The sequence below is a fragment of the Phyllobates terribilis genome, unplaced genomic scaffold (genome assembly GCF_046119375.1).
Source record: "Phyllobates terribilis strain yellow unplaced genomic scaffold, ASM4611937v1 Scaffold_4__5_contigs__length_816908805, whole genome shotgun sequence".
Taxonomy (NCBI): domain Eukaryota; kingdom Metazoa; phylum Chordata; class Amphibia; order Anura; family Dendrobatidae; genus Phyllobates; species Phyllobates terribilis.
This window is the reverse complement of record NW_027362764.1, coordinates 695401958-695425046: the sequence shown is the minus strand read 5'-3', so window position 1 is coordinate 695425046 and position 23089 is coordinate 695401958. Positions and strand designations below refer to the sequence as shown.

The following is a 23089-nucleotide window of genomic DNA, read 5'->3' as shown; positions in this document are numbered from 1 at the left end:
AATTCTCCTGCACTCAGCACTTCAGCGTGAGAATTTTCCCACGCTGTCAGTGACGTGCATGAGGTGAGCTGAGTTCATTGGACATGACCTCACCTCATGTATGTCACTGACAGCGTGGGAGAATTCTCACGCTGAAGCGCTGAGTGCAGGAGAATTTTCCCACGCTGTCAGTGACGTGCATGAGGTGAGCTGAGTTCATTGGACATGAACTCGGCTCATCTGGATGACGTCACAGAGAGACACTGAGGAGTGCAAGCATGCCTGCGCTTCTCAGTGTCTGCGGGATGACAGGCTGGATGGCAGCGTTCTGCTGCGGTCCAGCCTGTCATCTCGATGTAGCAGAGCTGAAGCTGTCGTGGGAACCATGGAAAGGTAAGGATGAGGTTGCTTTATTATTTTACTTTTATTGCAGGAGATCGTTGGCTTCAGCTGGAATGGGCGTGATGGTAAGTATGGTTTAATTTAGAACAATAAAGAATTGTGTCTTTATTTCAATTAAAGGACTTTATTCTGGGTGTTTGTGTTTTCTTTTAACTTTGACTATGGGGTTAGTAATGGGGGTGTCTTATAGACGCCTCTCCATTACTAACCTGGGCTTGATGTCAGCTGGCATTATAAGCTGACATCAACCCCAACCCTATTACCCCCTGCCACCGCACCAGGGCAGCGTGGAAGAGCGAGGCTAAGTGCCAGAATTGGCGCATCCTATGGATGCGCCATTTCTGGGGCGGCTGACGGCTGGTGTTTCTAGCCTGGGAGGGGGCCAATATTCATGGCACCCTTCCTGGGCTATTAATATCAGCCCCCAGCTGTCTGCCTAGCCTGTGCTAGCTATTAAATTAGGGGGGACCCCACGTTATTTTTTTGGGGGGGGTTCCCCCATTTTAATAGCTAGTAAAGGCTAGGTATTCAGCTGGGGGCTGATATTAGTAGCCTGGGAAGCTCCGTGGGTATTACCCCCTTCCCAGGCTTCAAACATTTGCCCCAGCTGTCTGCTTAACATCCGCTAGAGCCTAAAATTAAGGGGAACCCCACGCCAATTTTTTTTTAAATAAATCCTTTATTTTAACACTAAATGACAAGTACAGTAATCAACACTGTCACTGTACTTCATATATATGTGACTGACATGTTTCTATCTAACTAATCTATGTGTGATTCTCTATTCTTTCTATTCTAAATTGTCGGGTACAGATGCTGAATTGCCGGCCGGCTTTCTTAAAGAGACGGTGCATGAAAACACTATTATTTTTTTAAATAAATCCTTTACACTAAATGACAAGTACAGTAAGCAACACTGTCACTGTACTTCATATATATGTGACTGACATGTTTCTATCTATCTAATCTATGTGTGAAGCTCTATTCTGTCTGTTATAAATTGTCGGGTACCGCTGCTGAATTGCCGGCCGGCTTTTTTAAAGAGACGGTGCACGAAAACACTAATATTTTTTTTAATAAATCCTTTACACTAAATGACAAGTACAGTAAGCAACAATGTCACTGTACTTCATATATATGTGACTGACATGTTTCTATCTATCTAATCTATGTGTGATTCTCTATTCTTTCTATTATAAATTGTCGGGTACAGATGCTGAATTGCCGGCCGGCTTTCTTAAAGAGACGGTGCATGAAAACACTATTATTTTTTTAAATAAATCCTTTACACTAAATGACAAGTACAGTAAGCAACACTGTCACTGTACTTCTTATATATGTGGCTGACATGTTTCTATCTATCTAATCTATGTGTGAAGCTCTATTCTGTCTGTTATAAATTGTCGGGTACCGCTGCTGAATTGCCGGCCGGCTTTTTTAAAGAGACGGTGCATGAAAACACTAATATTTTTTTTAATAAATCCTTTACACTAAATGACAAGTACAGTAAGCAACACTGTCACTGTACTTCATATATATGTGACTGACATGTTTCTATCTATCTAATCTATGTGTGAAGCTCTATTCTTTCTGTTGTAAATTGTCGGGTACCGGTGTATGCCGCTGCTGAATTGCCGGCTTTTCATGTCATTCTACATTATTCTTAGTTGTTTTCCTTCATGTAGAATTAACCTACAAGGAAAGAAAGGGTTTATTTTCATTCCGATATTTGTGTCCCATTGACTTGCATTGGTTTCCGGTATCGGAATCGGCGATATCCGATACTTTTTGGGTATCGGCCCGATCCAATCCGATACGATATTTCCTGATATCGGAAGGTATCGCTCAACACTAGTAAAGACTAATTGTAATTGGAGTCCTTTTCAGGACTAGGTTACATCAGTTCCTATCAGTTTTTGCCAGGCAGGTCTGTGCCAGTGCTGTGCAAGTTTTTTTCACAGCATTTGGCTGAATCTAGCAAAGCTAATCCTTTTTGGCCTATTGCAGAGTGTGTTAGTCAGTGGAGTAGCCTATCTGTGTTGCAAGATATACCACCTGTGTATAGAATACCAATTTTTTTACTGCACCTAGTGAAGTAAAATCTTTTGGGCATAGCATCATTCTATTAGTCCATCTATACTGACCTCCATCAGGTTGCAAACTGAATATATTTTTTTCTGCATCTACCTCTGAAAAAATATTTGGGCTTCTAGCTGTGTGTGGGACTTGTTCTATTACTCCATCTATACTGACCTCCATCAGGTTGCAAATTGAATATAATTTTTTTCTGCATCTAGCTCTGAAAAAATATTGGGCTTCTAGCTGTGTGTGGGACTTGTTGTATTAGTCCATCTATACTGACCTCCATCAGGTTGCAAACTGAATATATTTTTTTCTGCATCTACCTCTGAAAAAATATTGGGCTTCTAGCTGTGTGTGGGACTTGTTCTATTAATCCATCTATACAGACCTCCATCAGGTTGCAAACTGAATATAATATTTTTCTGCATCTAGCTCTGAAAAAATATTTGGCCTTCAAGCAGTGTGTGGGACTTTCTCTATTACTCCATCTATACTGACCTCCATCAGGTTGCAAATTAAAAATATTTTTTATCTACATCTAGCTCTGAAAAAATATTTGGGCTTCTAGCTGTGTGTGGGACTTGTTCTATTACTCCATCTATATTGACCTCCATCAGGTTGCAAATTGAATATAATTTTTTTCTGCATCTAGCTCTGAAAAAATATTTGGCCTTCTAGCTGTGTGTGGGACTTGTTCTATTAGTCCATCTATACTGACCTCCATCAGGTTGAAAATTAAAAATAATTTTTATCTGCATCTAGCTCTGAAAAAATATTTGGGCTTCTAGCTGTGTGTGGGACTTGTTCTATTACTCCATCTATACTGACCTCCATCAGGTTGCAAATTGAATATAATTTTTTTCTGCATCTAGCTCTGAAAAAATATTGGGCTTCTAGCTGTGTGTGGGACTTGTTGTATTAGTCCATCTATACTGACCTCCATCAGGTTGCAAACTGAATATAATTTTTTTCTGCATCTAGCTCTGAAAAAATATTTGGCCTTCTAGCAGTGTGTGGGACTTTCTCTATTAGTCCATCTATACTGACCTCCATCAGGTTGCAAATTAAAAATAATTTTTATCTGCATCTAGCTCTGAAAAAATATTTGGGCTTCTAGCTGTGTGTGGGACTTGTTCTATTACTCCATCTATACTGACCTCCATCAGGTTGCAAATTGAATATAATTTTTTTCTGCATCTAGCTCTGAAAAAATATTTGGGCTTCTAGCTGTGTGTGGGACTTGTTGTATTAGTCCATCTATACTGACCTCCATCAGGTTGCAAACTGAATATATTTTTTTCTGCATCTACATCTGAAAAAATATTGGGCTTGTAGCTGTGTGTGGGACTTGTTCTATTAATCCATCTATACAGACCTCCATCAGGTTGCAAACTGAATATAATTTTTTTCTGCATCTAGCTCTGAAAAAATATTTGGCCTTCTAGCAGTGTGTGGGACTTTCTCTATTAGTCCATCTATACTGACCTCCATCAGGTTGCAAATTAAAAATAATTTTTATCTGCATCTAGCTCTGAAAAAATATTTGGGCTTCTAGCTGTGTGTGGGACTTGTTCTATTACTCCATCTATACTGACCTCCATCAGGTTGCAAATTGAATATAATTTTTTTCTGCATCTAGCTCTGAAAAAATATTGGGCTTCTAGCTGTGTGTGGGACTTGTTGTATTAGTCCATCTATACTGACCTCCATCAGGTTGCAAACTGAATATATTTTTTTCTGCATCTACCTCTGAAAAAATATTGGGCTTCTAGCTGTGTGTGGGACTTGTTCTATTAATCCATCTATACAGACCTCCATCAGGTTGCAAACTGAATATAATTTTTTTCTGCATCTAGCTCTGAAAAAATATTTGGCCTTCTAGCAGTGTGTGGGACTTTCTCTATTAGTCCATCTATACTGACCTCCATCAGGTTGCAAATTAAAAATAATTTTTTTCTGCATCTAGCTCTGAAAAAATATTGGGCTTCTAGCTGTGTGTGGGACTTGTTGTATTAGTCCATCTATACTGACCTCCATCAGGTTGCAAACTGAATATATTTTTTTCTGCATCTACCTCTGAAAAAATATTGGGCTTCTAGCTGTGTATGGGACTTGTTGTATTAACCCATCTATACAGACCTCCATCAGGTTGTAAATTGAATATAATTTTTTTCTGCATCTAGCTCTGAAAAAATATTTGGCCTTCTAGCAGTGTGTGGGACTTTCTCTGTTAGTCCATCTATACTGACCTCCATCAGGTTGCAAACTGAATATAATTTTTTTCTGCATCTAGCTCTGAAAAAATATTTGGCCTTCTAGCAGTGTGTGGGACTTTCTCCATTAGTCCATATATACTGACCTCCATCAGGTTGCAAACTGAATATAATTTTTTTCTGCATCTAGCTCTGAAAAAATATTTGGCCTTCTAGCAGTGTGTGGGACTTGTTCTATTAGTCCACCTATACTGACCTCCATCAGGTTGCAAATTCAAAATAATTTTTATCTGCATCTAGCTCTGAAAAAATATTTGGGCTTCTAGCTGTGTGTGGGACTTGTTCTATTACTCCATCTATACTGACCTCCATCAGGTTGCAAATTGAATATAATTTTTTTCTGGATCTAGCTCTGAAAAAATATTGGGCTTCTAGCTGTGTGTGGGACTTGTTGTATTAGTCCATCTATACTGACCTCCATCAGGTTGCAAACTGAATATATTTTTTTCTGCATCTACCTCTGAAAAAATATTGGGGTTCTAGCTGTGTGTGGGACTTGTTCTATTAATCCATCTATACAGACCTCCATCAGGTTGCAAACTGAATATAATTTTTTTCTGCATCTAGCTCTGAAAAAATATTTGGCCTTCTAGCAGTGTGTGGGACTTTCTCTATTACTCCATCTATACTGACCTCCATCAGGTTGCAAATTAAAAATATTTTTTATCTACATCTAGCTCTGAAAAAATATTTGGGCTTCTAGCTGTGTGTGGGACTTGTTCTATTACTCCATCTATACTGACCTCCATCAGGTTGCAAATTGAATATAATTTTTTTCTGCATCTAGCTCTGAAAAAATATTTGGCCTTCTAGCAGTGTGTGGGACTTTCTCTATTAGTCCATCTATACTGACCTCCATCAGGTTTAAAATTAAAAATAATTTTTATCTGCATCTAGCTCTGAAAAAATATTTGGGCTTCTAGCTGTGTGTGGGACTTGTTCTATTACTCTATCTATACTGACCTCCATCAGGTTGCAAATTGAATATAATTTTTTTCTGCATCTAGCTCTGAAAAAATATTGGGCTTCTAGCTGTGTGTGGGACTTGTTGTATTAGTCCATCTATACTGACCTCCATCAGGTTGCAAACTGAATATATTTTTTTCTGCATCTACCTCTGAAAAAATATTGGGCTTGTAGCTGTGTGTGGGACTTGTTCTATTAATCCATCTATACAGACCTCCATCAGGTTGCAAACTGAATATAATTTTTTTCTGCATCTACCTCTGAAAAAATATTTGGGCTTCTAGCTGTGTGTGGGACTTGTTCTATTAGTCCACCTATACTGACCTCCATCAGGTTGCAAACTGAATATAATTTTTTTCTGCATCTAGCTCTGAAAAAATATTGGGCTTCTAGCTGTGTGTGGGACTTGTTGTATTAGTCCATCTATACTGACCTCCATCAGGTTGCAAACTGAATATCATTTTTTTCTGCATCTAGCTCTGAAAAAATATTTGGCCTTCTAGCAGTGTGTGGGACTTTCTCTATTAGTCCATCTATACTGACCTCCATCAGGTTGCAAATTAAAAATAATTTTTATCTGCATCTAGCTCTGAAAAAATATTTGGGCTTCTAGCTGTGTGTGGGACTTGTTCTATTACTCCATCTATACTGACCTCCATCAGGTTGCAAATTGAATATAATTTTTTTCTACATCTAGCTCTGAAAAAATATTGGGCTTCTAGCTGTGTGTGGGACTTGTTGTATTAGTCCATCTATACTGACCTCCATCAGGTTGCAAACTGAATATATTTTTTCCTGCATCTACCTCTGAAAAAATATTGGGCTTCTAGCTGTGTGTGGGACTTGTTCTATTAATCCATCTATACAGACCTCCATCAGGTTGCAAATTGAATATAATTTTTTTCTGCATCTAGCTCTGAAAAAATATTTGGCCTTCTAGCAGTGTGTGGGACTTTCTCTATTAGTCCATCTATACTGACCTCCATCAGGTTGCAAATTAAAAATAATTTTTATCTGCATCTAGCTCTGAAAAAATATTTGGGCTTCTAGCTGCGTGTGGGACTTGTTCTATTACTCCATCTATACTGACCTCCATCAGGTTGCAAATTGTATATAATTTTTTTCTGCATCTACCTCTGAAAAAATATTTGGGCTTCTAGCTGTGTGTGGGACTTGTTCTATTACTCCATCTATACTGACCTCCATCAGGTTGCAAATTGAATATAATTTTTTTCTGCATCTAGCTCTGAAAAAATATTTGGCTTCTAGCTGTGTGTGGGACTTGTTGTATTAGTCCATCTATACTGACCTCCATCAGGTTGCAAACTGAATATAATTTTTTTCTGCATCTAGCTCTGAAAAAATATTTGGCCTTCTACCAGTGTGTGGGACTTTCTCTATTAGTCCATCTATACTGACCTCCATCAGGTTGCAAATTAAAAATAATTTTTATCTGCATCTAGCTCTGAAAAAATATTTTGGCTTCTAGCTGTGTGTGGGATTTGTTCTATTACTCCATCTATACTGACCTCCATCAGGTTGCAAATTGAATATAATTTTTTTCTGCATCTAGCTCTGAAAAAATATTGGGCTTCTAGCTGTGTGTGGGACTTGTTGTATTAGTCCATCTATACTGACCTCCATCAGGTTGCAAACTTAATATATTTTTTCCTGCATCTACCTCTGAAAAAATATTGGGCTTCTAGCTGTGTGTGGGACTTGTTCTATTAATCCATCTATACAGACCTCCATCAGGTTGCAAATTGAATATAATTTTTTTCTGCATCTAGCTCTGAAAAAATATTGGGCTTCTAGCTGTGTGTGGGACTTGTTGTATTAGTCCATCTATACTGACCTCCATCAGGTTGCAAACTGAATATATTTTTTTCTGCATCTACCTCTGAAAAAATATTGGGCTTGTAGCTGTGTGTGGGACTTGTTCTATTAATCCATCTATACAGACCTCCATCAGGTTGCAAACTGAATATAATTTTTTTCTGCATCTACCTCTGAAAAAATATTTGGGCTTCTAGCTGTGTGTGGGACTTGTTCTATTACTCCATCTATACTGACCTCCATCAGGTTGCAAATTGAATATAATTTTTTTCTGCATCTAGCTCTGAAAAAATATTGGGCTTCTAGCTGTGTGTGGGACTTGTTGTATTACTCCATCTATACTGACCTCCATTAGGTTGCAAACTGAATATATTTTTTTCTACATCTACCTCTGAAAAAATATTGGGCTTCTAGCTGTGTGTGGGACTTGTTCTATTAATCCATCTATACAGACCTCCATCAGGTTGCAAACTGAATATAATTTTTTTCTGCATCTAGCTCTGAAAAAATATTTGGCCTTCTAGCAGTGTGTGGGACTTTCTCTATTAGTCCATCTATACTGACCTCCATCAGGTTGCAAATTAAAGATAATTTTTATCTTCATCTAGCTCTGAAAAAATATTTGGGCTTCTAGCTGTGTGTGGGACTTGTTCTATTACTCCATCTATACTGACCTCCATCAGGTTGCAAATTGAATATAATTTTTTTCTGCATCTAGCTCTGAAAAAATATTGGGCTTCTAGCTGTGTGTGGGACTTGTTGTATTAGTCCATCTATACTGACCTCCATCAGGTTGCAAACTGAATATATTTTTTTCTGCATCTACCTCTGAAAAAATATTGGGCTTCTAGCTGTGTGTGGGACTTGTTCTATTAATCCATCTATACAGACCTCCATCAGGTTGCAAACTGAATATAATTTTTTTCTGCATCTAGCTCTGAAAAAATATTTGGCCTTCTAGCAGTGTGTGGGACTTTCTCTATTAGTCCATCTATACTGACCTCCATCAGGTTGCAAATTAAAAATAATTTTTATCTGCATCTAGCTCTGAAAAAATATTTGGGCTTCTAGCTGTGTGTGGGACTTGTTCTATTACTCCATCTATACTGACCTCCATCAGGTTGCAAATTGAATATAATTTTTTTCTGCATCTAGCTCTGAAAAAATATTGGGCTTCTAGCTGTGTGTGGGACTTGTTGTATTAGTCCATCTATACTGACCTCCATCAGGTTGCAAACTGAATATATTTTTTCCTGCATCTACCTCTGAAAAAATATTGGGCTTCTAGCTGTGTGTGGGACTTGTTCTATTAATCCATCTATACAGACCTCCATCAGGTTGCAAATTGAATATAATATTTTTCTGCATCTAGCTCTGAAAAAATATTTGGCCTTCTAGCAGTGTGTGGGACTTGTTCTATTAGTCCATCTATACTGACCTCCATCAGGCTGCAAACTGAATATAATTTTTTTCTGCATCTAACCCAGACAATAGTTTTGGCCTAATACCACAGTTTGGCCACTCAGCTCTGCTCGGTTCCCATCCATTGTTTTTTTGTGCAAACAACTCCAGAGTTGTGAATTAGTTAACCACCAAAATGAGTGGAAAAAGGCCTGCTTCTGGTGGAAAGGGGAATAGGCGTGTTGGGAAGGGGAAAAAAGGTTGTGTCCGTGGGGTAGGTGTTAAAGCAACAGTAACATCTGCATTAGAAAGACCATCTTCCAGCCAAACTAAAATGTCTACTTCTTTTAGCGGACAATGTGATAAGATCCCTTTCTTACGGCCACGCCAATCGCTACAAATTCCAGATGAGGCACAAAAACAGCAGGTGCTTCAACGGATATCAAGTGCTCCTTTAAGTGGGCTCTCCTCCACATCAACTTCAACAACACAAATACTCCAGTCCTCAAAGGTGTCACCCCAATCGCACTTGCTTCCTCACAGCTCCCAAATCTCCAGCTGCCCGTCTGAGTATGAGGTAGAACAGATGGTTGAGTCTGCAGAGCTGTTTACTCATACTATAGCCTGGGAATCAGAGGTCGACTCCAGCGCTTCTGTGAATCCAGACGAGGAAATGATCTGCACTGATGCCCAGAATCTTTATGAGTCGGATCCAGGACCAGACGCAGAAGGTTCTGACCATAATGTAGACCCTCATTCCCAAATTGTAACTCCTGTTGGTGCAGACAATGAGGAAGACGATGATGAGACTCAAATACCTGATTGGAGCGACAACTTTAGTTTTTTGTCAGGGCAGGAACAGGTTGGCTCTGAGGACGACGGGTGTGATAACGCACAGGGTGATGATTATGAGGTTGGAGATCCCACTTACTGTCAACCCACAGTCAGCCAAGAGATGAGGTCAGCAGAGGAGGTGGAGGAAGATGCTAGTGACGACGAGGTCAGGTTGCGCCTTCCTGGACAGAGACGTAGTACTGGAAGCACGTCAACAACTGCATCCTCAAACACAACTCTGCCTCTCACCACAAGTCGTGGTGGCTCTTCAGGTCGCATGGGTGCTAAGCCTTGCATAGCCTGGGCATTTTTTCAGATCGATAAAGATGACCCAACTCGTGTTATCTGTAACATTTGTCAGCAAAAGCTAAGTAGAGGCCAAAAAATACATAGTTTGAGTACTTCATGCATGAACCGGCACATGGACATGAAGCATAAGTTGCAGTGGGAAGCTCAGTGTGCTACAATGCGGCCTAGCCGGCCGGGCCAACCACCGTCTGCCATATCTTGTGCATCCGCGGCCACTTCATCCTCTGTGACTGGGGGGACAGCAGTCACACCTGTTTTGGGGCGCAGACCTGCCACCTCTTTACCCGCAACAGCCAGCGTGATTGGCAGGTCATCATTTTCTTTGGAGGTGGTAACACCAGCTGGTGTTGAGCGCTGTCCGACATCGATAGCACCACCTTTGGATCAAGGCAACCTAACATGTCCGCCTGCATCTTCCTCACAGACCGGCAGTTTGCCGGGGACACCCTTATCAACCCCGTCTAAGCACAATAGCCAGCCCTCGGTCCCTCAGATGTGGACAAGTAAAAGACCATTTCCTCCTAGCCATGAGAAAGCTAAGAGGTTGAATTTCACCATCTGCAAGCTCTTGGCTACAGAAATGCTGCCTTTCCGCCTGGTGGACAGAGAGGATTTTTGAGACCTTAAGTCCGTCGCAGTGCCCCAGTACCAGATGCCCAGTCGGCACTACTTCTCAAAGAAAGGTGTGCCTGCGCTCCACCAGCATGTCGCACACAACATCACCGCTTCTTTGAGAAACTCTGTGTGTGACAGGGTGCATTTCACCACAGACACTTGGACGAGTAGGCTTGGACAGGGGCGTTACATGTCGCTGACTGGGCACTGGGTAACTATGGTGACAGCAGGACAAGGGGCTGCTGTCCAAGTCTTGCCGTCCCCACGAGTTGTGCGTCAATCCTCTTTATGTCAAAGTTCCTCCACTGCTTCTGCCTCCTCAACCTCCTCTCGGTCTTCCACCTGCACCCAAAGCCTGTCTGGTCATGCCACAAGCTTTCTAACTGCGCAGAAGGGATCCTGCACACCTCCTTACTATGCTGACAGTAGGGCTCAATGTCATCAGGCGGTTTTTACTTTGAAATGTCTGGGAAATGTGAGTCACACAGCTGAGGAGTTGTGGTCAGCTCTGGAGAACCAATTTCATGAATGGTTGTCTCCACTGGACCTGAAACCAGGGAAGGCCGTGTGCGACAATGCTGCAAACCTGGGTGCGGCCCTTCGCCGGGGCAATGTCACACACGTGCCTTGTATGGCTCACGTGTTGAACCTGGTTGTCCAGCAATTTTTAGCCCACTATCCCAGACTAGATGGCCTTCTGCAGAGGGCACGGTCGCTGTGTGCTCACTTCCGCCGTTCGCATCCCGCAGCTCAGCGACTTACATCTCTACAGAAGTCGTTGGGCCTGCCACTTCACCGGCTAAAATGCGATGTGCCTACCCCGTGGAATTCAACTCTGCACATGTTGCAGCGACTGTGGCAGCACCTACAAGCCCTGGTGCAATACGTTCTGACGTATAGCCTGGGCCAACGAGATCCAGACGTGGGGCAAATCACGCTGGAGGAGTGGTCTCAGATCAGGGACCTATGCACCCTTCTGCACAGTTTTGAAATGGCGACGAAGATGTTTAGTGCTGACGATGCCATTATCAGCATGACTATTCCGGTGATTTACATGCTGGAGCACATGTTAAACAGAATTCGGAGTCAGGTGGTGGCACAAGAGGAGGTGGAGGAAGTAGAGGAGGAGGAGTTGTATGCGGAAGGGCTAATATCTGCAAGGTCCAGACGGTCGGCAGCACCAAGGCGGCAGGCATGTGAGGGTGGGGGAGATGGTTTTACCAGGGCGCATGGTAGCAGCCAAACTAGTGAGGAAGGTGCAGGAGCCCAGGAAGAAGTGGAGGACGAACTGATGGAAGACTCATCAGATGAGGGAGACCTTGATCACATTTCTGTTGTGCGAGGTTGGGGGGAGAGGACAGAGGAAGGAAGCATGATTGTTACCTCGCCACCAACACAACAGGGACTTGGTGCTCCTGGATGCGCAACACACATGAGTGCCTTCTTGCTGCACTACCTGCAACATGACCCTCGAATTGGGAGAATTAGAAATAATCCTGACTACTGGGTTGCCACACTGTTAAATCCCCGGTACAAAAGTAAATTTGCAGAAATTATTCCTGCCATAGAAAGGGATGCACGCATGCAGGAGTATCAGCAGAGACTGTTGCAGAATCTTACATGTGCTTTTCCACAAAACACCAGTGGTGCACGTAGTGAATCTCACAGTTCCAACTTGCCAACCGTGGGACTGTCAAGTGTTCAGCACTCAAACCATAACAGAACCACAGTATCTGCTGGTAACATCAATTTTGCGCAATCATTTCACCACTTTTTTAGCCCATCCTTTGCAAGGCCACAGGAGACAAGAAGTCTGACACATAGTCAACGCCTAGAGACGATGGTACAGGAGTATCTCCAAGTAAACATTGAAGCCATGACTGTGTCACTGGACCCTTGCTCTTTTTGGGCTTCCAATCTGGATAAATGGCCGGAGCTAGCCACTTACGCCTTGGAGATCTTGTCATGCCCCGCAGCCAGCGTTCTGTCTGAACGTGTGTTCAGCGCTGCTGGTGGTGTGCTGACAGATAAGCGCACGCGGCTCTGCACTGATAATGTAGACAGACTCACGTTCATAAAGATGAACAAATCATGGATCCGAAACGACTTTTCTACCCCTGTGTCATCCTGGGGAGAGTAAAAGATGGATGATTGGTTAAAATCACCCTACCAACCGTTTTAAGCTTTCAAATTACTAATCATGTTTATCTGTATCTTGGCTGGAAAATAATTTGGTCTTTGTAGCAGTGTGCAGCACTGATTCTATTAGGCCATCTATAATAAGCTCCACCAGATTTAAAATTACTAATCATGTTTATCTGTATCTTGGCTTGAAAATAATTTGGGCTTTGTAGCAGTGTGCAGCACTGATCCTATTAGGCCATCTATACTAAGCTCCACCAGATTTAAAATTAATAATAATTTTTAGCTGCATCTAGCCCGGAAAATAATTTTGGGGCTCCGAGATGCGCAAGACACATAAGTGCCTTCTTGCTGCACTACCTGCAACATGACCCTCATATTGTCAGAATTCGAAGTAATCATGACTACTGGGTTGCCACACTCTTAGATCCCCCAAACTTTTCGATCAACCTTTTCATTTTAATAAAGACCAAAAAAATGGTCATTTTTGAAATTATAAGCATTAGCAGGTTATTAGAAACTGAAATCAAACAGTTTTCAACTCAAAACTTTATTCTAGGTGATGTTACATTTTCACATAGGACCCCTTGTTCGAAAGGAGCTTCTGAACTCTCTCGTCCATTGAATTTGTCAGGTTTTGCATGGTTTCTGCTTCACTTGTTTTGCATGAGGACAGAATACCCTCCCAGAGCTGTTGCTTAGATGTGAACTGCCTCCCGCCATCATAGACACTCCTTTTGATGATGCTCCAGAGGTTCTGAATGGGGTAGAGGTCAGGGGAGCATGGGGGTCACACCATAAGTTTGTCCCCTTTTATGCCCATATCAGCCAGAGATGCAGATGTTTTATGTGCAGCATGCAAAAAAATGATCTTGCTGTGAAATACACGGTTCTTCTTCTTGAACCATGGCAGGAAGTGCTGTTTGAGAAAATCCACATACATTATGGAGTTCATCTTTAGCGCCTTCAGGGATCCTAAAGGGGCCGACAATCTCTCTCCCCATGATTCCAGCCCAAAACATTACTCCACCTCCTCCTTGTTGGCGCTGTAGCCGTGTTTGCGTGGGGTGTCCATCAACCAGCCATCCTCCACTCCATCCATCTGGACCATCGAGCGCTGCACGGCACTCATCCGTGAACAAAACAGTTTTGAAATCAGTCTTCATGTAATGTTTGGCCCACTGGAGCCGTTTCTGCTTGTGTGAAGTGGATAGAGGAGGTCGACAGGATGGCGTATGCACAGCTGCAAACCTCTGAAGGACCCTGCATCTTGTTGTTCGGGGGACGTTGGAGGCACCAGCAGCTTCATAAACTTGTCTGCTGCTATGACAAGGCTTTTTTGCCGCTGCTCTTTTAACCTGACGTAATTGCTTGTAGGAAAGAGTCCTCAATTTGCCCTTATCAGCACGCACACGTGTGTACTGTGAATCAGCTACATACTTCTTGATTGCCAAGACACTTCATCCTGATCATCGCACAATGTTGATTGTAGTCATGCCTTGACCTAAACACTCCACAATTTGTTGCTTCTCAGCAGCCGACACATCCTTTTTCTTTCCCATTTTGGCAGAAAATGTAGGCTGCTTAATAATGTGAGACAGCCTTCTTAAGTAGTCTTGCCTTTCATTGGACACACCTGCCAAACTAATTAGCACAGGTGTCTGCAATTGCTTACAGTGATATAAAGAGCCCTGACACACATCACCATCAATGAGTTTAACTGACAAACAAACAAATTCTTCCCTTATCACTCCTAAACACTTTTTGCATAATAATTTGGAACACAGTGTACATGTGCTTTTCCACAAAACACCAGTGGTTCACGTAGTGAATCTTACAGTTCTAACTTGCCAACCGTGGTCTGTATGGAGTTGTTCAATAAAGGGCCCAAAATTAAGATAACATAGATGGGAGAGGTCTCTATGAATAGGAATTCCTAAGTATTTGATACCCTGTGAGGGCCAGGCAAAGGGAAAGTTGGACTGGATGGAATCCTATATGGATTTGGGGAGGGAGACATCGAGGGCCTCAGACTTCGCTGCATTGATTTTAAAATTTGACCATGTAACAAAGTGATCTATTTCAGCCATAACAGCATGGATGGATATATGTGATTGAGTGATATATACTAGGACATCATCAGCAAATAGAGAGCACTTGTACTCGGTGCCTCCCACCTCAATCCACCTAATATTGGGGTTATGGCGAATTGATGAGAGCAGGTGCTCTGTCACTAGGATGTATAAGAGAGGGTACAGAGAACATCCCTGCCTTGTCCCATTGGTGATTGTGAAAGGTGATGAAAATGTTCTGACGCGCCCCCTGGGCCTTGGGACACCCGGAGCCGGACCCTTTTTGGTGGATGCTGGTGGTTGTAGTCTCCGTGGCGGCGACCCGGTTCCGTGGCTCAGGGCGGTCGAACCAGTGGCGGAACTATTTATGTGGTTTTGATGTTTAAATGTCCGACTACGCCACCCGTGGATTGCGGTCAGAGTGAACCGCCGCTCCAGGGCAGACCGCTGAGGCTGGTGTTGTGGGTGCAGCAGAGCGTAGCATAACTCCCCACGGGAGGAGTATAGCCTCAAGGCAGTGTATGCGGAGGATGGGGGTGATGGTGCAGGGCAGCAGCAGTAACGACACGGAGTCAGTGATGCAGTCCAGGGCCTTTACTCACAGTTCTTATTATCCAGACCACGTCTGCAGGTAACGGCTGCCCACGTCGTACTGTGCTCACCAGGTGAGGGGCTCAGACAACTCCCAGATAACTTTGGAGCGCTTCACAGGACCCCCTTTGTGTGTCCTTTGTCTGGCCTTTCTTACCAACCCTTCTGTCCGGCTGCCTCGGGCCTCCTCTTGGTAAACTTGGCGCCAGTTTCCCTGACCCTATGTGGTGCCTTCCTAGCGGGTGTAGCGAGGGGCTGCGCCACATAAAATGTCACAGCCTCCGGTTTCTAGCTGAGGGTCGTTTCCTGCCTCCAGTAGTTTCGGGGACCGGTCTCCCCCTTTGGCCTGACCCCTCCACGCAGGTGGATTCGGGAGTGTGGTGGCGACTCGCCCATCCGCACCCCTGGGATCCCTTCATTCCTCGTTCCTGGAGCCTTCTCCGCTCCTCTTCCTTCCTTCTCCCTCTTCCAGGCCTGGGCCTCTGTTACTAGGCCCGCCTCCGGAGCAGAGCTCATGCAGAGCCCCTGCTCCCTGCCACTTCTGCTCAGACTTCTCTGTACTGAACTAAGATGGTGCCCACCTTTTATACTCCCTTCTCAATGCACCCAGGAACTGCTTCCTCCCTGCTCCTGCACTACAGGGTTCCCCTTCCTCAGTGTTCCCTCCCCCCACTCCAGCCAGGGACAGGGACTGTCGTGCCCATCTCAGGGGCATATTGGTCGCCCTGCCCCACGGCAATGTGGTGTAATGCATGCAGGTGTCGGGTCCTGATCCACACTCCATCCTTACCTGAGAGTGAGATATCACACCTCTGGGTGAGGTGCAATACCTCTGTAGCAACCGAGCCCTCAGGGTAATACAGTTCCATTTATCTTCAGCTTAGGTGACGTATTGCGATACAGGGCCGTGATTTTGGCTATAAAAGGGTCCCCTAGACCCCTACCCCAAGCTTTTTAAGAGAATCATATATGGCGTGCCAGGAGACTCTATGGAATGCTTTCTCAGCATCCAACGAGAGTATCTAATTACAAATTTTTAACTGCATCTAGCCCAGGAAATACTTTGTGCCTAGTAGCAGTGTCTGCTAGTCAGCGGATTATCCCGGCTGTTAAGCAAGCTACACCACCTGTAGTTTTGACACTTAATTTTTTCAAAGGAAATGCTTCGGGACCACGGGATACTCAGTGAAGAGCATCAGGAGGCACCCCAAGGCATAGGGGCTGGGACTGGCAGTAGGATGCCTTGCGGTGGACAGCCGAGCTCGATCCTTATAAAAGCTTTCTAACTGCAGCAGCTTTAGTGGACGCTACTGGAGCTGGAATTACGCGGCTGCTGGCATGAGACTTGCCCTCCAATAGATCCTTGTAAATGGATTTAAAGTGTATTCATTCAAATTAGAGAGACAATTTAAATTAAAAAGCTTAGAGCTGCCTCCACCACAGGGGGGCTCGCTTGACCCACCAGCGGACAGGCACCAGTATTGGGAGAGGGGGGCTGGCCGTCAGGGTTCACCGCGGCTCTGGCACAAACCCGGCGACACGGAGGTGGCACGGGCAGGAGCGGACTGAACGTGTCGGCTTCTCACTTTTTGGATTTTAGAAGGGCATGACATGCCTATATCTGTGTCTCCCCCTCCTTTTACTCCTCCACCTCTTTTCTTTTCGCATGACTATATGTACTTGTCACTTTTCCATGTGTTAGTTGTGTCTTCAGAGCAGTTTGTCAGCTTTTGGACACCTTTGAAGGTGTTTTCTATGTGTTTCTATGTGTTTTTGTTTGCCTGCCATTGGTTTTAACGGTGTTCGAAGGTGTTCGACGAACAGTTCGACGAACAGTTCGGCGAACACACGGGTGTTCGACGAACCGAACCGAACTCGAACACTACGGGGGTGGCTCAACACTACTTAGGACTCCAAGACTTAATCTCATTAGTAGGCCAGTCCAGTAAAGGATTGTGCAGTTTTAACCAAGGCAAACCTAAAACGACTGGAGAGGGTAAATTATTTAATACCACCAAATCCAAATTTTCTTGGTGAATGCCATTGATAGTGAGGGGAAATGCAGCAACCTTGTGAGTAATACATTTCAAAGGAGTGTTATCAATTGCAATCACAGAAATAGGTGATGACAAAGGTTTGGATTCCAATTTAAGTTTTTCCAAAAACCCCTTATCAATCACATTAAGTGTTGAACCACAATCCACAAATACCTGAAATTCAATCAGATCTTCCTGCACTGAGGTACTCCCTGAAAGAAATACTCCCTTAGAGTTCAAACAAGCAATACGGGCGTAACTGACCTTTTTTTTTTCTTTACTTAAACGAAGCTCACAGTTCTTAATCAAATGGTCAGATTTACAACAATAAAAACACAACCCTTGGAAAACCTGCTGTCTCTTTCCTGAGAGCGGAGTGACATCGCCCCAACCTCCATCGGTTCTCCGCCATCCGAGCAGACCCTCTGGGAATTAGGAGCTGCCATTGCAGGAATCTTTTCATCATAAACCCTGGCACGCAGTCTCCTGTCCACACGTATAGCTAATTGCATGGCTTCTTGCAAGGTTTCAGGTGCAGGAAATGCAATCAGCAAATCCTTAACCCTTTCACTTAGACCAGCAAGAAAAAAACATTTTAACGCCGAATCATTCCATTTCACTTCTGAGGACCACCTTCTGAAGTGTGTACAATAATTTTCAACATCGCCTGACCCCTGATTCAAACGTCTCAGTTCTGTCTCAGCAGATGAGACTCGATCAGGATCATCATACAATAGCCCCATAGCAGAAAAAAAATCCTCCACTGACCTAAAACACGGATCATTAGGTTGGAGAGAAAAGGCCCACCCCTGTGGTTCCTTGCGCAAAAGTGACATGATAAACCCAATGCGCTGTGATTCATTCCCAGAGGACTTTGGTCTCAAACGAAAATATAATAAACAAGCATTTTTAAAGGAAAAAAAATCTTGTTGTTTACCATCAAAAATATCAGGGAGTCCTACCTTCGGTTCCACAAAATGCGCTCCAGGACAGCTTCTCACGTGTTGCCGGAGCTCGGACACCTCCAGAGACAATCCCTGCAGGCGTTGAACCAAATCTTGAACAGAAACCATACTGATCCCCGGATTTCTTTCCTTAAAGTTTTTTTTTTTTTTTTTTTGGGCTGAACTTACTGTTATGATCTGCAACATAAACTAGGGAAAGAAGGGGAGAGCTGTCCCTACAGTAAGACTAAGCTGAGTCCCTATGTTGTAGCGGGCGACCTGTTCCTTGTGAACAGACCCGCCTTCGTTCTCGGCTAGTCTGAACGGAGACCTATAGAGAAAGGGAGGGGTCCCTAAAAGAACTAAGGACTGGGACACCTCCTAACAGAAGTTGTTGCAGAGCAAAAGATAAACTTACAAAAGTACTAGAGGTCCAGAGGACCAAGCAAACTAGAGATAGATAGGCACAAAAGCACCTGGCTAGAAGGACAGTCTAAAGAACACTGAAGTCCAGCAAAGCCAGAAGGGCGGAGCTGGAATATATAGGAAGATGGTCACGTGACCGCAAAACACAAGATAGAAACAAAAACAAACAGGAGGGTTCTAACAATTTAGTTCTCCAATGTGCCTACCAATCAGACCCAAGGCTTCTGTAACATTTATTAAAGGAGTTGTCAAAGACTATTTTTTATTTTTACTATGGGCCTAAAAACGAACAGGCAGATAGTTGGTAGATGGTAACAGGCAGACAGAGGCAACTACTTGCCTGTTCTACCCGGTGCTAGCTCAGAACAGTCACTGATCACTCCTGATTGCGATTCAGCTGCTCCATGTCAACAGAGCAGTTCTTCGTCCTCCAGGCTGCTCCGTCCACAGGGTGTGACTGCCGACATCATGCTGATTGACAGAAGGTTCCAGGTAGTTAGGCAGCAGCGAGCCAGCTGTCAGTCACTATGACATCAGCAGTCACGCCCCGTCAACAGAGCAGATTGGAAGAGAAGCCGCTGCTCTGTCGGAGTGACATCAGCGGAAGCCACTGAATATGCTGCAGGAGTCGTCTGCGAATGTTCTGCGCCAGCAGAGATCGGCTCTGGGCAAAACAGACAAGTAGTTAGCAACTATCTGCCTTTAGTTCTTAGGCCCACAGTGAAAAAAATTAAATAGTCCTGCATAACCCTTTAAATAGTGGCCACAATCTCCAGTGACACAGTCCTGCCATTACAAAAAATGACTGCACCTAAAGTCTAACTTTATCTTGGGTCCCCGAAAGTCGGGTACACAGAGATAAGAGTGACCTTTTTTTTTTGTTTTTTCATGTTCCACTTAAGACGCCCATCAGAACCGTTGTTTACAGTGTATAATTTCAGATAATCCTCAGTAAATCTAATATGTTCATGCAGCTACACATCCTACACCACAATGGCCTAAAATTAGACACACTGCAAAATGCAACCACTGCCGTCTCAAAAACATTAAGAACTGTGTATGGAAAGCAGGCAAATATACAAATCGCTTCATTAAACTAGATGTGTGCAAGCAGGAGGAGACAGCGGGAGGGAATGATGAAGGCTATATGATGTGAGCAGGGAGATGATCAGCACCAGCAGCGCTTGCCAATGCTTCATTACTCTGATTTTCAGAAAATGAAGATTCAAGTGCTCAGATACAAATATTTCTGTGTCCTCTCTAAAAAAAACATTTTACTTTGTGAAGAAGAGGTAAAATAATAAAGTTTTTACCAGTTTTAACAAAAGTTATTGTTGATGAGAGTCGCATGCATTGGTCACGTGGGCTTTTGGCCCATTCTTCCACACAAACACTCTTCAAATCCTGAAGTTTCCTTGGACTCCATCTATGAACTCTGAGCTTTTGTTCTTTCCATACATTTTGCATTGGATTCAGGTCAGGTGATTGGCTCGGCCATTTTAGCAGCTTACTTTTCTTTCTCTGAAACCAATTGAGAGTTTCCTTGGCTGTGTGCTTTGGATCATTGTCTTGCTGAAATGTCCATCCTCGTTTCATATTCATCATCCTGGTAGATGGCAGCAGATTTTTATCAAGAATATCTCGGTACATTTGTCTATTCATCCTTCCTTCAATCAAATGAAGTTTGCCAGTGCCGTATGCTGAAAAACAGCCCCACACCATGAGGCTCTCACTTGCAAACTTCACTGTTGGTTTGGTGTTTTTGGTGTGATATGTAATGCCTTTTGGCCTCCAAACATGGTATGTATTATGGCATTATGGCAAAGAGTTCAATTTTGGTCTCATCTGACCAGACTATATATTCTCCCAGCATTTCACAGGCTTGTCTAAATGTTGTTGAGCAAACTGTAAGGGTATGTGCACACGATGCAGAAATGCTCAAGATTTTTTCCTGAGCGTTTCTGCATCTCCCTGGCAGGAAAAAACGCATGCGGATTGTACATGCGTTTTCCTGCCAGGGACATGCGGATGTGAAGCGTTCTTCACTTTCATTTCCGCATGCGGGTTGACAAGCGCTTCCCAAGCGATTTTAGCATCACTTGGAAAGTGCTTGTCAACTTCACACTATATAAATCCATGCAATCGTCATGGATTTATATAGTGTGTGAATGTCAAAAAATAAAAAAATAAATATATACTACCCTCCGATGGCCCCCGGTGTCCTGCTTCCCTCCGTCCCGGCTGCCGGCAGTGTAAGACTGAAGGACCAGCCGACATCAGCGTCACGTGACCCGTCACATGACTCTGACGTCAGTGTAGGTCCTGCATTCAACCGTGCCCGGGAAGCCAGGAGGACGCAGCGCGGGACGCCGGAAGGTAAGTATATATATATTTTTTATTTTATTTTATTCTTTTTTTTTTAATGGTACCTGGGTCTGGATGAGAGTCCTCTCATCCAGACCCGGGTACCATCTGCACATTAGAACGCATGGAATGCGCATCTACATATACAGTGATGCGGATTCCATGCGTTCTAATGCAAGTCAATGGCAGCGAAAAAGCAGCGTTTCCGCAAAATGAATGGACATGCTGCGGATTTTTGATCGCAGCGTTTACGCTGCGGAAAAATCCGCATCATGGGCACAGCACATGCGGATTTCCCTTGGGGAACATTGCTGCCCTTCTACCATGTGTTTTTAATGCGTTTCCGCGGCGTTTCCGCAGCTGCAGAAACGCCGCGGAAACGCATTAAAAACGCATCGTGTGCACACAGCCTAAACGTGCTTGAACATGCTTTTTGTTCAGCAATGTAGTCTTGCATGGTAAAAGTGCTTACAGGCCATGGAGGTTGAGTGCATTACTTATAGTCCTCCTTGAAGAAATTGTACCTGCTAATATCCAGGTCTTTTTGTTGCTCTCCACAAGTGGTTCTTGGTTCTTGTAGAGCTCTTCTGATAATTCTTTTCACTCCTCTGTCTGAAATCTTGTGGGGAGCACCTGGACGTGGCTGGTTTATGGTGAAATTATGTTTTGCAACAATAAGGTTGCGAAAGTCTTGAGACAGCTCACTGGTTTTACCGTAACATCATGAGATGTTTCTTGTGTGGCACCTTGGTGATGAGACACCTTTTTATAAGATGGAGGTTTCCTAAGCTACTCTTAGCAGCCGATCACTGAAAAAATGGATAGCACATACAGTAGATACAACTCATGTAGAACCCTCTCAATAAATCCCAATTGAGCATCTGAAAAGGGCTTATTCAGAAGAGATAACATACATATAAATCCTATAATTTTAACCTTGTTTGTATAAGAAAATTATTAATACTGGAGAAGAACATTTGTAAAATAATTAGAAATCATCTTACCATACAACTCTTCTGTGTCCAGGTTACTGGAAAAAAATGGTTCACAGTTAGAAATGTATCAGAATAAAATTAAAGGTGAAACACAATTATACAATATTATCCTTATTTCACTTGGTGCTATGATAAAATCACTTGCATATTCTTAAATGGAGGCTATCAGTACAGAATGACTGTCCAAACAAGGCACAGATGCTCAGTGCAATCTTGGAGTGGCCAAACAATACAGTGCAGTCCCACCTTCTTGTTTTGCATCTGTCTCTACTCTCCTCTTCCTTGATTGACAGTTCTGGCTTTACAGAAAGGAAGTGGAGATAAATGGAAAACAAAAAGATTGGATGGTGCATTGAAATGTTTACCCATGGAAAGGGTGCACTGACTGCCAGTGCTTGGTTTGAACAGTTATTTCGTGCTCACAAACTCCTTTTAAGCAAGGTAATCATTGTCAATGAATTATAACGGCTTCACAAAGCAATGTGGAAATTATGTATTATAGTTAAATAACAGGCTAGCAGAGCTAATTTTGTTAAAATCTAACTCCACTACTCAATTTTAGGGCCATAATTTTGTGCTAAAATCATAACATACATTTACATATAGAGTTTAGGTAATAGTCCTCATACAGAGTACACCCAATATCCCCTTTTTTCTTCAAGTGGAATAGATTTAAAGTTGATCGGTCACCGAATATCACAATACAAACTGCATACATTATGAAATAAAGCTGTTAGACCTGATGAAGCTGGTGTATTTCACAATCTACACCAGAATAGCTGTATAATCTTGATATTGTAACTACAACTCCTGGCAAAAATT

At 43.2% G+C, this 23089-nt stretch overlaps 1 protein-coding gene across 1 annotated transcript in view; it reads right to left on the bottom strand.

Annotated features, from left to right (window-relative positions):
* Positions 1–23089, bottom strand: part of NECAB1 (N-terminal EF-hand calcium binding protein 1) — a 388232-nt gene that overhangs the window by 282531 nt on the left and 82612 nt on the right. The window contains exon 4 of the mRNA XM_073679571.1: positions 22277–22302. Coding sequence (XP_073535672.1) covers positions 22277–22302 — 26 coding nt within the window. The remainder of the gene's footprint in view (positions 1–22276; positions 22303–23089) is intronic.